We start from the raw sequence: 15,699 nt of genomic DNA on the forward strand, positions 1-15,699 counted from the left end.
GGTTGCTGGCAGCCCTGGCCCCAGCGCTTGGCCAGGAACCCAGAGCAGGGCATGCTCCCTGCAGAAGCCAAGGGGCAGGGAAAGCTGCGGTGCCATAGCGCAGCCACCCAGACAGCTCTCTGCTTCCCACCACCAGCACAGGCTGGTGTGACTCAAGGCACCGGCTACGTGCCCCAGCACCCACTGCAAGATTTTTCTGCACTACAAAGACTCCAGGCTTGGCTGCGGACTAACGTGGACCTGGCAGCCCAGGACATGGCAAGGTTTCAGGACCCAGAGGTTCTGATGAGAAAGCTGCGCTGCGGGGCACTGCGGGCTGCTGGGACGGTGGAGCAGGTCACACTGCGCTGCCTGACAGGGTGTGTGCTGGTGGTGGGCTTGGTTTGAGAGCGCACAGTGGAAAGCGGTATAGGGACAGGGCAATCCTGAGGTAACTCTCCAACCACCTGCTGAAGCACCTGCAATGACCCAAGGACTGGCAGGGTGTAGGCAGGTGGGAAATTTAATTCTCAGGGTGCAGGGAACAGTGGAGATGCAGCCTTGGTCTTTCCCACGCTCTCTCCCAGAAAGTTACCACAGTACCAGTGCGCAGAGGGCCAGGAGGGTATGTCCATTTCCTCGGGAAAGAACCTGAGCTCTCTCTAGCAACGTGCCTGCCGCAGGTTTGCCACCTTATTGCCTCTGGCCTTTGGTCGAGTATGAGAAATATCTCACTGCAGCGCGATGGCAAGCACAGTGCACAGGGTGAGTCCCTTCGCCCTCTGCAGCTGCAGCTCCCAGCCAGGGGCAGCCCTGGGCACATCCCTGCCAGGGGAGATGGTTCCTCCTCGTCACGGGGAGCGGAACTGGGCTCTGGGGCACCCCTGGCTCAGGAAGAGGCAGCAGCCAGAAACAATGATGCAGCAGGTTTTACCACCTCTCAGCTAGTTCTGCTGGCAGATGGGCAGCTGCAGGTCAAGGGCGCTGCTACCTCCAGGCAAAGAGACAAGTCACCGGAGCCAAGAACAGTAACATAAAAAGAGAACCTCTTGCCTTGTCCCCAGAAGGCCATGGCTTTGGAAGGTGACCACTAGGCCGCTGTGGTGTTTGTCCTTATGTCCTTCAAGCGTGGAACACGCTTGTCCACATGCTGCTTGCTGGCACATTTTCTGTGCTGCGGCTCGGATGTGCCCTCACAGGGCTGGGGCTGAGACACACGAGGTTCTCCACTGCTCTTACTGACAAATACAGCAGGAATCTTGGAAAAGAGTTCCAGGTCTTTTTCCACATGTCTGCCTTGCTGGCAGCTTTTCCTTTTTACCTTGTGCCCAGGATACAGATTCTTCCTCCTGTCACCTCTGGGATCGTCTGTGGACAAGGGACAGTGTTGAGAGTTGTTCTTAGGAGGCCTGTGAAGAGCCACACTCCCCAGGCGAGTCTGAGTCACAGGAATCTCATCTATGGGCTCAGCGGACTCTGAGTGATACTCAGCAGGGGGTCCTGCCACCTGGATGAGGCCGTCGCTGCGGGTGGGCACAGCAGCTCCCAGAGGAAAAGCTGGCACCAAGGAGTGCAGGCTGCGGGAAGATGAGGTGGCAGCAGCCATGGCTGGGACATCTGCAGGTGGAAAGGAAGGGAGAAGAAAGCTTAAGGAAGGGGAGAGAGAGAGATCCCTCAGCCCCACAGAGACACGAACAAGCCCAGGAACTCTCATATGGCTGATTCACCAGTGTTAAAGAAAATCATATGCATATTCTTGCAAAATGATCTATGAAAATGTACAGAATTCTCAGCAGAGTACCCAAGCCTGATCACTTTAGAGTGTCTCCAAGCACTCATAAGCACTCATTTTCCCCTCTTAGGCAAGTTAGCTTTTTGCCAGTGGGTTCTCATGACACACTCTGTGTCTGTGTGCCAGCAACCAGAAACCCAGTCCAGAAGCAAAGCAGCGGACTGGTGCACTCTCACCTGACTGGGGGCCTGGGAGAGAGGGCCAAGGTCCAGCGTGTGTTTTGGATCTGCTGTCCATTGCTGAGGAAGAAGCTTTATGCATCTTCTTTTTTCTTTTTTTCTGCTGCTGTGAAAGCAGATGGCCCAAAGAAGGTAAGTCACTTCATCAGCCCAAAGTAATGAGACAGATAGTTTAATTCTTTTTAATTCCTCCTATTTTTAATAATGGTATTAGTCATGACCAAAGACCAAGAACATTTTATAATTTAAGATGGAGTTACTATAAAGAAATGATAGAGAACAGGTATTTAATGAATATGTGTTATCTGCACACAGTGATTCCCTGTGTGTAGGTGCCTTTAAGCTGCTGTCTCGTACAGCTGGACGATCTACGAGACACCGGTGGATAGATGGATTTTTAAAGCCAGACTAGAAGGGGGGACCAAAAGTCACATAGCACAGGACATCCCAAGGGAGAGGTACCTCTTGTCCAAAATACAAGTATAGTTGAAAAGGAATTTTTTTTATCATCTAGATGACAACTTTGATTAATAAGCTTGGAGGAAATGGGGAGAGCACCACCACCTGCCATTTGAGCAAGGGGGAAGAGCATCTGGACACAAATACACGAATATCAAAAGCACAGAAAACTGGACTTTGGGCAGCTGTTTCACACCCTCAAGCTTCATATCCACGCACACCATCTTTCCCTGGGCAGGTGCTTTAACATCCGTATTTAAACATATAAACTGTTGGATTTTGCTCAACAGAAACATGCACAGCTTATTACATCAGTGAAGTGGTGCAGATACAGTCACTGCACCGCACTGCAGCAACAGGACATCGTGTTACAGCTGTGTTACAGCTGGGCTGTGAGTTTACGGAGGAACTGCAGAATGTATCTGATCACACGCGCGAACTGAGACAGGAGAGTGTCACCTGGACACAGTGACCGCAGGGCACAGTCACCCCTGCAGATACACAGTGAGGACAGGCAAAGTGTGCGTACAAACCACAGCCTGCACTGCAGTGAGCATGCACCACACACCTGGGTGAGGTGCCAGCAGCAGAGGTGATGGCATGCAGCAAGTTCTCCTGCTCACCTGAGAAGGGACTGCGAAGTGAAGAGATGGGAGGTCAGGGGAGGACCTCTGCTCGGGGTCAGCCTCATCACTGTGGGCACAGAGCTTGGAAAAGCTAAAACACACAGCAGAGACACAAGATGATTCCCTTACACGTGACTTAACTGATGCCCACTTTGCTCGCACAGACACACCAGCCTGACTGAAGCATCCCCTGCCTGGCACAGCATCCCTGACAAAACTGCAGGGTCACTTTTCCTGCACCATTGTGCAATGTGTGAAGGGTTTCCTCTCCCTTCCCCTGGGACAGGAGTTAACAGCCCAGGATGAATGAGGAGACAAGGACGCTGTTTTCCCATGAGTGCTGGCCTGTGCTACAGACCTTGCTGTTGTGATTCATCTCCTGACAACCTGAAATGATATAACTGTAACGAGCTCAATATAGGAACTACACGACAAATCAGGCAGCCTTGCTGTAATTTTGATACAAAACAGAAGAAAAAAAAAAAAAGAAAGAAAAAGGCTATTGTAGGAAAGATATTTTCCCAGGGAAGGGGAGGTAAGTAGTCCTGCAGGTATTTCCCTTCCTGAAACTCAAAGATTTTACCATGTCTTGGTCAAAACATTAGTGCTCCCTGTCCTGCTAAGTGCTTTTGCCTGAGGATCCATCAGTGGCTTTGCTGACAATTTCCCGTTCCCCACACACGCTGCAGGGAAACTCGTACCTGTGCCTTTACTCACCCTTGTCCTGCAGTTACTGCTGAGAATTCCCCTACGGGAACAGCGGGGTCTGTACAGCCAGGGTGACCTGGAAAAGAGCCTGCCTCCTGGAAAAAATAAAGCAAAATATTTTCAGACCAATACGGACACAGAGGGGAGAAGAGAGATTTTTATTACAGAGATGTCTTCTCCCTCCTGCCTCAGCCACAGCCCAGACATTTTCTGTCCTGACAGCTGGCGCAGCCACAGCCCAGCAGCAGCCTGACGGTACCAGAGACAGACGGCGCCACACGAGCAGAACCATCAGCTGCAGCAATGGCCACGACCGACACAGACCGGCACACGCTGCACACCCGGCCCGCTGCAGCCATCACTTCATCGCCGCTCACCCAGGGGGAGTGGGGCAGAGAAAAGTGGGGCAAGGAAGCGTGGGGTACAAAGTGGGGCACAGAAGTGGGGTGCAAATGTGCGGGGTGCAAGAAAGTGGGGCAAAGAAAGTGGGGGCACGTGGGGGCGCATGGCGCTCATTGTCGCTGTTTTCTCTCTCTCTCTGCTCCCCCCCTGTCACTCCCCCTGCTGCCCCGGCTGTACCAGAACTGACCCAGCTGCACCAGCCGCCCCGAATTCCAACAAGTTACATCGAGTTACAGCCTCACACTCCCTCACACCACACTTGCCTCCACCAAGTCTCTCTAAAATCTTCTGTCTGGCAACTGTCTCTAAAGTTTGGACTCCCAGACATGCAGCACACTGTACCCTGCAGGCCAGCCAGGCTGTTCTGAGAAATGGACCGCGAGTACCTGACTGGGTGTCACTTGGGAGGGACAAGACTCTTGTTGCTTCTCCCCATCTTCTGTCTCATGCTGCGGACGCTGCTGCAGGATGAACTCATACGTCGTCAGTTTGTTCCACACTGGGAGGAAAAAAAGCGAGCTGTCAGCGCAGGAAAGGCCGCTCTGTAACTACACTTATACAAAGAGTGTGAATAACTACACAATCAGACAGTAACTGTAAACGTGATAAACGTGATAATCTGAGTCAAAAGTACCTTTGCACTGTACATCTTACTACATCCCTTACTGCCACCATCACACTTTCTCACAATCCCACTGTTCTTCTAAAGTCCCACTGACATGGTGCAGCCGTCTGTGCCGCTGTGATTTGTCCAGCTCATTTCAGAGCAAACCCGTTACTCACACCCAGTAAGGGTACGGTGTGCGCTGCACAGAAAGCTCCACAAGCAGTCAGAAGGTCTGTGATGCTCAATGCAGAAAAGAAATTCAGCAGGTCAGCGTGTCCCATAGAGGAGACTGAGACACTTCATATTCAAAACCTCAGACGCACAGCTGGCCTTAAGCCAAACAGATGTGCCCAGAGGTCACATGTGCCTGAGTTTCTGTGCTTTTAAGGTCACACACACAAACACATCTGCTTCCATGAATGACCAAAAGCACGTGCCATGTCTGAGAAGCTTGGTTTCTTCATGAGACCCAAAATGTTACGAGGATCCAAAAGTCAGACATTCCTCCCATAATGACACTGTGATAGCAAGTACTTTCAGAGCACAAAACCCAGCAATGGATGCTGAAGGTTTTCAGTGCCCAGCCTGGTCATCATTCTTCCTTCTCACAGCTCATGCAGACACCCAGGATGTGGGACGTCCAGACTATGGTTCTTCCTCTGCCTGAAGCCGTTTGTATCAGTAATATCTGACCCCTTGAAACGATGCCCCAACCACAGGACGGCTTCGTAGGGAAGTGAGAGAGAGCAAAGGGGAAGGTGCCCCTCCTGTTAAAGCATCGTCCTTATGAAGAAATAAGAATTCAAGATCCGTTCGGCCAGGAAGATGGAGCACAGAAATGAACACTGCTCCGCAGCCAAGTACTGAGCGAATGCACTGAGCAGGGACAGCACAGGGTGCTGGCAAATGCTCCTACAGTGGCACCGTGTGCTTCATTTGAGAAACAGAATATTGCTTCATAAGCAAAGGGCTATAAACCACTTTTAATTTAGAGTTTGTTGGTTTCTGAATACTTAACAGCATAACTCATAAAATATTTTATAACTGTTTAGTTAAAAATACTGCATTTGTCTGGCCAGATAACACTTCAGCACATACTGTGAAATATATAATTAATAGCCTGTGAAGAGCCCCATATCCTTTCTTATATTCCCTACCATTTTTTTTCTTTTTATTCTGCTTACTATTGCTTCTGACTACTGAAGAATGAAAAAAATATCCTCCCTCCAAACTTCTGAAGCACCATGTTTCACTGAATGCCTCTAGAACTGAATCTCCATCAAGACTGGCAATTCTGAATACACGGACGTACTATTTTGAGAATAACCTACTTCCTCCCTTTTGAGTGGTAGCAGTGAGTAATTAAAAACCAGGACAGTAATTCTGAAAAGTTCACTGTGCTTGTAACAAAACTAGATTCTAAATTTCCATAGTCACACCTGACTTAAGCAATGTTTTTTCATGTGAAGCTTACAGACAATAGCACTCACAGGGGTGCTGTTTTCTCCTTGTATTTTAACTGTTCTTAAAAAATAAAGGTTTATGAAGAAATACTCATGAACAGTAATTACGTTTAAATTGGTAAACTGTATTTCTAGTCCCAAAAGAGGTTCGTTCATTCCAACACCACCTACCTTAAAGCATTCAGGTGAGACTATTGACAATTACAGGTGTGAAATAAGAGGAATTTGACCCAGACATGCTTTGCCCATCTCCCTGAATCTCAGCTGTCAGTGCAATGCACTCTCATCTCTAATGCACAACAGGCGTCTATATAGTAACATCACTCCTTTTAAGCAAGGACTTACACACTGCACTTCTGCACAGCTGGGACCAGTTTCAGTAGGGTAGCAGATTTAAATGTAATAAAATACTAATAAAAGTCAGCAATAATTAAATTCTGTTTTCTCATAAGTCATAAGAATTAAAACCGGGCCAGAAAGAAAAACTAATTTCGGTCAAAATTTACTCGGAAAGAGGGGAGAAAAATCACCCCGAGACAACAGCAACAAAAAATCCCCCAAACCCAGAGCAGAACCAGCGCAACCCATGCACGTTTCTGCCTGACGAGGAAGCATGTCTCTATCCCAAGGAGGGAGCACCCTCTCGTGGAAATTGTACACAAAGACAGGAGAAACACCACTCTACTCAACTGGAGAATACTTTTTTTTCGTCCAAAAGAAATCCTCCTGGAGCGGCCCCAGTTTTGTTACGCTTTTAGTCTTTCTACCGTGCTAGTTCGACCTCTGAAATCCACAGGCATCGCCATTAACTCAGCAAAGTCAACTTCCAATTCCACCGAGAAAGCAAAATCGCAGCGGGACCAAATTTAAGTTAAGCTCGTTAAAGGGTCTCAAAGGAAAACAACAGTCAATGACCTCACCGACAGGAACCTTCATGCCAGCTGAGGAGCCCTCGCCCATCAAATGCTACACTTCAGCAGTGCAACTATTTTGTTTCTGGAGCTGTACTGGTTTGAGCTGACCTAGTTTGTGTTGGCATCTGCACCACTGTGACTGACAACCTAAAAATGCACCCAATGATCCTCTGTCACTGCTGTCCTCATTTCTCTTCCACCACATCCCTTCTTCCATAGTTTTGGCACCATCAGCTACTGTAAGATCCTTTCTCCTCATGACTTACGTCAGGCAGCCAAATAGCATCGGCTTCATTTCAGACGATGGCTGTAAAAAGGTTTTTGACGCCCATCTGTATGTAAACAAAGATAAATATCCCTTCTTGACAGAGAAACAAGTAGGAGACTTAATGCAAAGCCTTTCTGAAAACCTCTTCCTCTGAATTTCACAAGCCTTTTTGTGTTAAGGAGGTACAACTTCCATTAAGGGAGCTTGACCTGGACGTTAGGCCTCCTATTAGAAATTTAGAATAATATTGTCCACATCTCTCGGGGGTCACAGAGAAACAGACTCTCACACAACAGACGTCCTGGGCAGCACAGTGAGGAGACTCACAACAGCACACGTGCAGAACCAATCTGAATCTGCCATCGCCGGCACTGAGCTGGAATTATCCAGCTCGTTCCACCTGGCCTCGCTGCTACTCTCCCACATGCTCTCAGGTCCAGGACAACGCAGCTTAGACACAGGAATGCACAAGCCCAACTCAAGCCCCCTGCTGCACACGCACTGATAAGACCACCTGGTACTGGTGGTAAATCAGAAATACAATGTTAAACTCAAATTTTCTACCATTTCAATGGCCATCTTACACAACTTTGTATATTTGTGACACGAGTGAACACACAGTGTATGCAGAATGAGTAGAAGCAGCTAAGTGAAAACGAAATGGGGGTGCAGATGACAGGAATGTAGCACCTACTGAGATAGATGTGAAAGGTCAGGAGGTGGCCAAGCAGGATCACGGTCATTAGGCTCAGAAGAATAAAAATCCCAATGGTGGTCAAAACGGCAGGTGCGCGAGTCTCAACAGGAGCTGCAGGGAGAAACACAAACCAGAGGTCCGTGTGGTTCTGTAGAGCTGTAAAAACAAAGAGTTGGAGGCTAAGTAGATCGTCCAGATATTACATATCTCTATAGATGCATCATAAACTTTACAGCTGCAAACACTGTTAGTTCAAAAGTAGTTGCAGATCCATTATGCACTGGACACCTACGAAATCTTTTGTCTGCAAGGCCATTGGGAAGAGCAGTTGGCTCTGTAAGGAAAGACATTCTGTCCATCTGAGCAGAGACACCCTTGCAGAAATACAAAATTGAAGGAGTAAGGAGTTCCTCCTCCATGGGAGAGCCCAGGGAATCCAATCCCCTTTCAAGATACGCCGGTTGCTTCACAGGACACACAACAGAAGCATTGCTAGTACCATCAAAGTGCTGGTCAGAGCGAAGCATCGTGGGGTCAACGAAGAACTCCACAAAGACGTAGCAAGCGACGAGCAGCAGAAGCCCAAGGCCCAGAAGGGCAGACAGCACACTATTCAGAAAAAGCCTGCCAAGAAGATGAAAAGTCTGAGTGGCTTCAATAACGGCACACATACAATTCAAAACCCCAGCCTCCGATAAGATAGAGACAGACAGTTACCCCAAATTACTGTGATGCTTTCTTACACTTATGATAGACACCGGTTAACGATCTTCTGATCTGTTACCCTGAGGGATGAAACAGTGACCCTTAAGGGAAACTGTGGTTACAACACGGTCAGGTCTATCTAGGACAGACAAGAGAGCTCCCGGCACAACATCTGCAGGCAGTGTAACAAGGCACCCAGCAGTAACAACCGTTTGCTTTCCATGTGGTTTTAGTGCAGGAAAGTAAACTGAGAAGCAATAATCAGTGACAGCTTCCTTACTCTTTATCTTAAACCTAGCACAGATAAGAGGTGCCTGTACGCTGCGGGTCTCGTAGGAAAAGTATGCAATAAAAAAACCCACAACAAAGTAGGTTGTTTCAGAGATGGGAACTGCATGATCATGGTTCTATTCCCACTCCGGCTCTCAGAAGCATTAAGGACCCCCAGTTAATACCCCGTAAGCTTTTCCTAAAACTAAACAAGATTATGTTCGCTGTTTTTACTAGTAGATGTTCAGCTACTAAGTGTCGGAATTTTATCCCTGGCTATTTGAATGTCATAATTATGCTTGCATTTTCCATCTGGTTTTGTCACGACTGATTTTATTCAGCTGGGGTCTGAGAGAGCTGCGTGGCTCAGCACAGGCTGGAGTGTGATGCAGGAAAACCTTGGGAAGAAAAGGGGCAACATCATTGACTCAGTGTTGTGCTCCTGTCACAATGCCAGGCTCTTACCAGTAATTCCTCTCTCCCACACAATTGTTGAGCCATTTGCAGTGGTGATCAAAGCCACACACACACTTGTTGCAAGTTCCACAGTGCTTTGACTTGGCACTCCTGCCAAAGAAAGGGTGACATTAGCACGGCAGCACCAGCTCATTACCGTGACTTTCCAGTGACACGAGTAGAGGGGGATACAGCGGTTAAGATCCTGGTAATAGCAAGGAAACCTTCCACATCAGGAATACCTCAACACCCAAACAAAACAGCCATTGTTGGACCACAATCCTAAACACTGCAAAATACACTGCACAATTTCTAATTTGGAAATCGTTGATTTCTTATTTGAAATCCTTCAACAGTTCTACAAAGCTTGATCACAATGCCTGCCCTCCAAGCATTGCCTGCTACTGTATTAACGTCCAGCCAGACACACGCACACACACACAAATGACACATTGTTAGGTCAAACACTGAGATCCAGTAGCACGGAACCGTACAGTCCGCTCCACACAACACGTGACCAATTAAATGCAACACAGAACCGTGTACGTATTTGACAGAGGGCACTGACCCGATTAACTGAGCCCTGCCACAGGATAAAGTTTAACTTGCGCTATAGAGCCTCAGGGGCTCAATTTCAATCTTAAGAGAGTTTAGCATTAAAGACTAACGGTGATGTGTAACGGTGAAGAAAACCGAGTAGTAGGAGAAGAAGAGAAGATACTTACACATCGACATCGCAGACATGGCAGTGACGGTTTTCAATGACATGTGTGTGTTGATTACGATTGAAGGCGGCCAGAGGCCCCAGATAATTTTTTTCTCGCACATTTGCATCCGCAGGATCAATGGAGACTGCAGTAAGATGAACAACTAAATGGTAGATAAAACACACTCCTGGACACTGAAGTACACAGTTAAGGATCATATGATTTAATGCCTGTAATTTTTATCCTTAATGCACAAAGGCCACACAGATGAGAAATATATGGCTTAGAATGAAGTATCACTATATAACTGACTGCAGCACATTAATCTGAGCTTTATTAACAGAGATAATAAATATTTTCCGGAAAAAGATAACTAAGTCTACAGAACAACCCTCCTTATTATGTACTACTCTGCCTCACAAAACCTCCTGTGCTAGGAAGGACATTTCTAAAAATTACCTTTACTTACCAGAATCTGGACCCACATGCAGACCATTGACGTAGGTCCATATATCTCAGTCCATACCGACTCCTTGGAAAGGAACACTCAGTTGAGGCCACGCACGTGCCCCTTCATAAGAACAAACTTACGAGAAAGGAAAAAAAAAGGTCATATCAAGGAACTAGTACTGACCACCTTGCTTTCCTCTTCCTGCAGTCAGAATCCCAAGGACGAGGATCACCCCTTTAAAGAAGGCTCCTGTACAATTTACAGGCAAACGGTATCCAGGATTTGCCACTGTTTCGTGTAACACAGCCTGTTTGGATTCTTACTTCTTAACATGGTGGCAAGCCAGAGCAAATGTGCTTTAGCAGTACTTTTGACCAGGCACCTGCAGTAATGGCTGATATTTGGAAAGAATATACAAATACGTAAGAATGTACACATACAAAGCAGCAACCTGCATGCCTGGAGTACCGCTGTGCTCAAGAGTTTGCTGCTAAAATACACTGCAGCTAAATGAGCATGTGTGCAAACCTTCCAGTTTATTTTCGGTACACCCAGATGCGCACATCAAATTAAAAATCCTCACCAGCTTGTTAAGTACTAAATTCCAATCTTGGGATACCCTCTTCCAGCCTGCCACTCCCCAGACAACCTAGTCCACCAGGAGAAGCCAGGGCCTGGCCGTGACAAAATTCCTTCCCTGGGCATAGATGACAGTAGAAGGTGGCACTGGGAGCACTGGGATCACTCCCCAGCACACCCCATCTCTAGTCTCTCTCCTTCCCAGCTGCAGGAGCAGCACGCACAGCTCTAGGGAGGTGGGTTGAGGACAGGAGGCTGAAAACACATTGGGCTGGGCTGAGCTGGGCTTTGCTGCACAGCTCACAGGACAAGATGCCTTCACAGCACAAGTACCTCATCTTCTGATGCTGCCCGCATTGAGAGGACAGTTAGACGTGCGTTAAATTGCTGCACGACAGACCTCTCCTCTGAGGGTCACACTACACCACCTTGCCTTTCACTCACAAATCTTCTACGGAAGACCCAGGAGAAGGCCCAGGGAGAAGATAACTGCCAGCTATCACAAGCGACCGCACCATATAACCACCAACAGATAAAGCCGCCTTTCAAGACTCGGTCAGTCAGCGTGGGGAGGTGCGGCTGCCCACTGCGGCCAGGGGGCTTCAGGAGGGGCTTTTCTAGTTTGACTTCCCTCAAACCCTGCAACAAGCTTGTAGAAGAATAATATAAAACAAAGGAGACACACAGGCAGAAGCAGACAGCAAAGGAGTCTTGGAAGCAAAGACAGTCACCTTAACAGAGTGATGAAGGCAACAAGCAGAACTTTAGTGACCTACCCAAAGTTCAAGGGCAGAGTAACTCAGAATAACTGTTTTTTATAGACAGGAGAAAATCAAAATTATAGTTATAGTTCAGAAAAGATTGTGGCTCAGCTACTTTCTCCTACACTTTCTACACTACCTAACAACTATTGTAAAACAGTCCCACCAATAGTTTATTACGGTCCGTGTTCTCCTCTTGACCAAAGGATACAATATAGCCAGCAGGCAGCCAGTAGCGAGGCAGGAGAGGAACCAGGATTCCAAAGCCAACCAGCGCAAAGAAGAGGTACAGCGACCAAGCAATAATCTGGAAAAGGTGCAGAGGCCAGCTCCAGCCATTCCTTCGAGCGCGTTGGACCTGCACCTCAGGAACAGCTTCGGCCAAATTCTCTGGAGCTGTTTTATTAGGAGGTTTATTGCAGATATTCATCTACAGAAATCAAAAATGGAAAAAAAAATATGTGATACAAAAATATCGCAACTGAGCCCAAGTGCTGGAGATGTGCTCCAAGGTGTACAGAAAGTTGGAGAGACTAAAATGACAACACACCTGAGGAGATACTTCTCTCTGCACAGGGGATTTTGTATCAATAGTGACAAAAGGAAAAAAAAAACCAATTCCACTCTAAAAGCAAGTGCTGATGTCTGCATGAAACAACAATACCCCAGATTTTCAGCTAAGGGAAACTTGCAGGTTTTGCCAGTCTTTGAATGGATCTAGACCTAAATAAATAGAGTAAAAAGAGCTAAGAGGGTATTTTGGTGACAGTCCAGAGATGCAGTATAATCTGCTGTGGTCTGGGGACATGTTCATGTCTGAACACTGCTATGGATGGTGGCAGAACAAGTCCTTTCACCTGTCTCAGACATGCCACGTTGTCCTTCCAGCTGGTGCAGAGAAGTGTAGGGAGGGGAGAGCGGGTGGCCCCACTGGAGCACGTGGTCTGGAACTGCAATTCAGCACCACGCAGCATGCAAGACAACAGAGACTCCTTTGTCAGCAACAAAGGAAGTGGAAAGACTAGAAACTGAAAAAGTAAACTGATACACTAATGACAAAAAGAGGAAAAGAAGCAGGAGTTACTCCACAACACAGGTATAAAGCAGACTGTTGCTAGAAGAACTGAACAGAGAGTTACATATGCAGAACATCCACGCAGGAAGCAGCTTGATTATTCAGCTGTCCTACCGTGTCTGGACTCCTGGCAGGAGAAAGCAAATTTAATTGCAAAGATCAGTTACAACCATAACCTGGAAAGTTCCTGACGTTTACGATTCCTGTTTGCACAACAGCTATGAGCTCAGAAGCCATTTCTCCTTTTTTTCAATTTGTGTTGGATTGCTAGTTGTTGCTTTTCACTTGCTGTGGAGCCAGGATGGGCATTTAACGACAGAGAGTTGGGCTGCTTTGCTTCACGGAAAACTTGGGTGCAGCGGATACCGGGGAGTACGATACAGGCAGCAGGTCAGGGGTAGCATTGTAAAACCGGCACTAAGAAGGTCTGCCGGACCCGAGCTGACTTGAAGCACAAGTACCTCTGCACCGCGCTCATGGTTCCTTAGTAACTAGAGACGATGTTGAATTAACATCTAACAGGGATAAGCAACTTCAATTAGTCCGATTAACTTGCACCTGAGCACGCTGAAAGAAAAGGAGGTCATCTCTGGCTCGTTTGCAGCATTTTTTATAGTAGTTCCAGTACCAGAAAAATGCCAACAGGCTGAAAGCGCGAGCAGAACAATTCCAGACCTTGGTGCACCAACAGTCCTGCATCAGCCCCAGGCAAAGGGCTTTTTGTGTCATCACAGCCAACAAAGGATCTTTTGGTGTCAACTGGTAGAGACGCAGCAGGTAAGAATACAAAAGAATGTAATTTATGCTCATCAGCACGGTCTTATCGACAAGCAGGCTGGAAAAAAAATAATTCCTAACTTCAGCCTTTGAAGAAATTAGCAGTACCGGCCTGCATGCATGCATACTTTAAATTGCTACATGGCAACTGGCTCATCAATGATGATAAATAGTCACTAATCACATGGTATTTTTCTCGTTTGGTTGTTGAAAGCTTGCTTGCGCATCAATTTGAGCTACTTGTTACAAAAACTGCTCAAATTATTTGAAAAAATCCCCACATTTCTCCTTTCTCCTAACCAGACCCTGGCTGAGGGCGCTCAGCCCACCCAGACCCTGGAATCCCTGTTTCACTGCAAGATTTTACTGTTTTACACCACCAGAGGGATTTAACATTATGTTGTTTAATATCAAAAACCTTGGTCCAATTCTACAGAACCTTTTATGTGCTGAACTGCGACCAAAGCTCCCTCCCGGCTGGGCCCCCCCGAGCCCGGCAGCCAGTGGCGGAGCAGGAAAGGCCCTCAGAGGCAAAGCTCCTCTGGCCTTTCCCTGCCAGTGCGACAGCTTCCCTTGTAGCCCATGCACTGATCACTCACCGGTACTGATGAAAAACAGAGCTGCGTGTGAAGGGAGCCGAGGAGGCTGCGTCCCCCTGCCCGGCGGGTACCCTACGCCGCGGGTGAGCCCGGCGCCCCGCGGGCCCGGCTGCAGAGCCCGAACCGGCACTCGGGGCACGGAGCCGCCCTCGGGGTCACTCACCACCTCACAGGGTAACTGAGCTGGCGCCACTTGTTAACCCTGCTAGTTACCTAGTTGGCTGTAAGCCAGCCGGGAGTTGTCACGTTCACCCCTCGGGTGTTCGGCCGCCAAGCCGCCGAGCGGGGGGCAGCGGGGGCAGCACGCAGCGAGCCGCGCCGGGGACCGGCTCCTCCCGGGCAGCTGCGGGCAGGCCCCGCGGGCCGGGCCGGGCCGGGCGAGCGGGGTCGCGGGCAGCCGCTGCGGGGAGGGCCGGTCAGACCCCCCGCGGATCCGCCACCGCCTTCTCACCTTCTCCCCGCAGAGGCGGCTGAGAGCGGCCCCGTACCCGCCTCATGCCCGGGCGGGTCGCGGGGCCCCCAGCCGAGGCCGACGCGGCAGCTCCCGGCGCCTCCGCGCGCTCAGGCCGCTGGGCCCGTCGCCACGGCAACGGCTGGGTACGGCGGCGCGCAGGGGACAAACCGGGCCGGGCGCGGTGGGGCCGCTCCGCGCAGCCGGGGCGGGACGGGGCCTCCTCGCTCCACCGGAGTGTGCGGCCTGCCTGGGGCGGCCCGGGGCCTGCGGACCCCACACCGGAGGGACAGCCTGGGGCACGGCACGGCCTTCGGGCCAGGCCCTGGGCGCCAGCCCTGCAGCACCCACCCCGCGGGGCCTCGCCAGCCGGGGGCCTTCCCGCTGGTGGCACCGGGTCACTCGCGTTGTACCGTCCTCATCGCTCGGGGAGGCGGCGAACCCCCGCCGAACAGCCGCGACCCCTCCGAAGGCCGCCCAGGGAGGAGCGGAGGGGCCTGCGCTGCCCCCGGTCCCCCCGAAGGCAGCAGTGCCCTGTCGCTGGTGACGCCGGCTGGTTTATGGGAACAGCCGAGGCCGCGGGCGGGCGGTGCCGGGGTGACCTGGCCGCCGGCGGTGGGAAGGCGGGGGGTTCCAGCCGTCCCGTTAGGAAAATTCCTTTCTCTAACTATTCCACCAACCCACCTTTGCAGCGTGAAAATGTATGTTCTTAATATATACATAGTTCAGGTTATAACTGCGATGTAACAAGGTAGTAGAATTTTACTGGAGGCT

The 15,699-nt window shown here is 49.4% G+C and overlaps 1 protein-coding gene across 4 annotated transcripts; it reads right to left on the reverse strand.

The window, feature by feature from the left end:
• Positions 1 to 893: 893 nt before the first annotated feature.
• On the reverse strand, positions 894 to 15,064 carry ZDHHC1 (zinc finger DHHC-type containing 1). 4 transcript variants are annotated; one of them, XM_056360966.1, is made up of 11 exons: positions 14,926 to 15,064; positions 12,235 to 12,453; positions 10,251 to 10,426; positions 9,535 to 9,636; positions 8,594 to 8,718; positions 8,092 to 8,205; positions 4,532 to 4,644; positions 3,753 to 3,838; positions 3,033 to 3,126; positions 1,948 to 2,056; positions 894 to 1,596 (listed from the first exon to the last, which is right to left on the reverse strand). In XM_056360966.1, the coding sequence occupies exons 2-11, from the start codon at positions 12,451 to 12,453 to the stop codon at positions 1,070 to 1,072; spliced, it is 1,665 nt and encodes a 554-aa protein (XP_056216941.1). In that variant the 5' UTR covers positions 14,926 to 15,064; the 3' UTR covers positions 894 to 1,069. The 4 variants fall into 4 exon arrangements, with proteins under 4 accessions (XP_056216941.1, XP_056216940.1, XP_056216938.1 ...); XM_056360965.1 differs by having other exon boundaries at positions 1,948 to 2,053; positions 8,092 to 8,250; XM_056360963.1 differs by having other exon boundaries at positions 8,092 to 8,250.
• Between the last annotated feature and the right edge of the window lie 635 nt (positions 15,065 to 15,699).

This window comes from Falco biarmicus, chromosome 15 (assembly GCF_023638135.1).
Source record: "Falco biarmicus isolate bFalBia1 chromosome 15, bFalBia1.pri, whole genome shotgun sequence".
In the NCBI taxonomy this organism is placed as follows: Eukaryota; Metazoa; Chordata; class Aves; order Falconiformes; family Falconidae; genus Falco; species Falco biarmicus.

Coding starts and splice junctions, on each gene's coding strand:
- ZDHHC1 (XM_056360963.1), bottom strand. CDS start 12,453: ATGAATATCTGCAATAAACCTCCTAATAAAACAGCTCCAGAGAATTTG. Junction 9,637..10,250: donor CATGTCTGCGATGTCGATGT/GTAAGTATCTTC, acceptor TTTCTTTGGCAG/GAGTGCCAAGTCAAAGCACT. Junction 2,057..3,032: donor ACTTCGCAGTCCCTTCTCAG/GTGAGCAGGAGA, acceptor CTGCTTTCACAG/CAGCAGAAAAAAAGAAAAAA.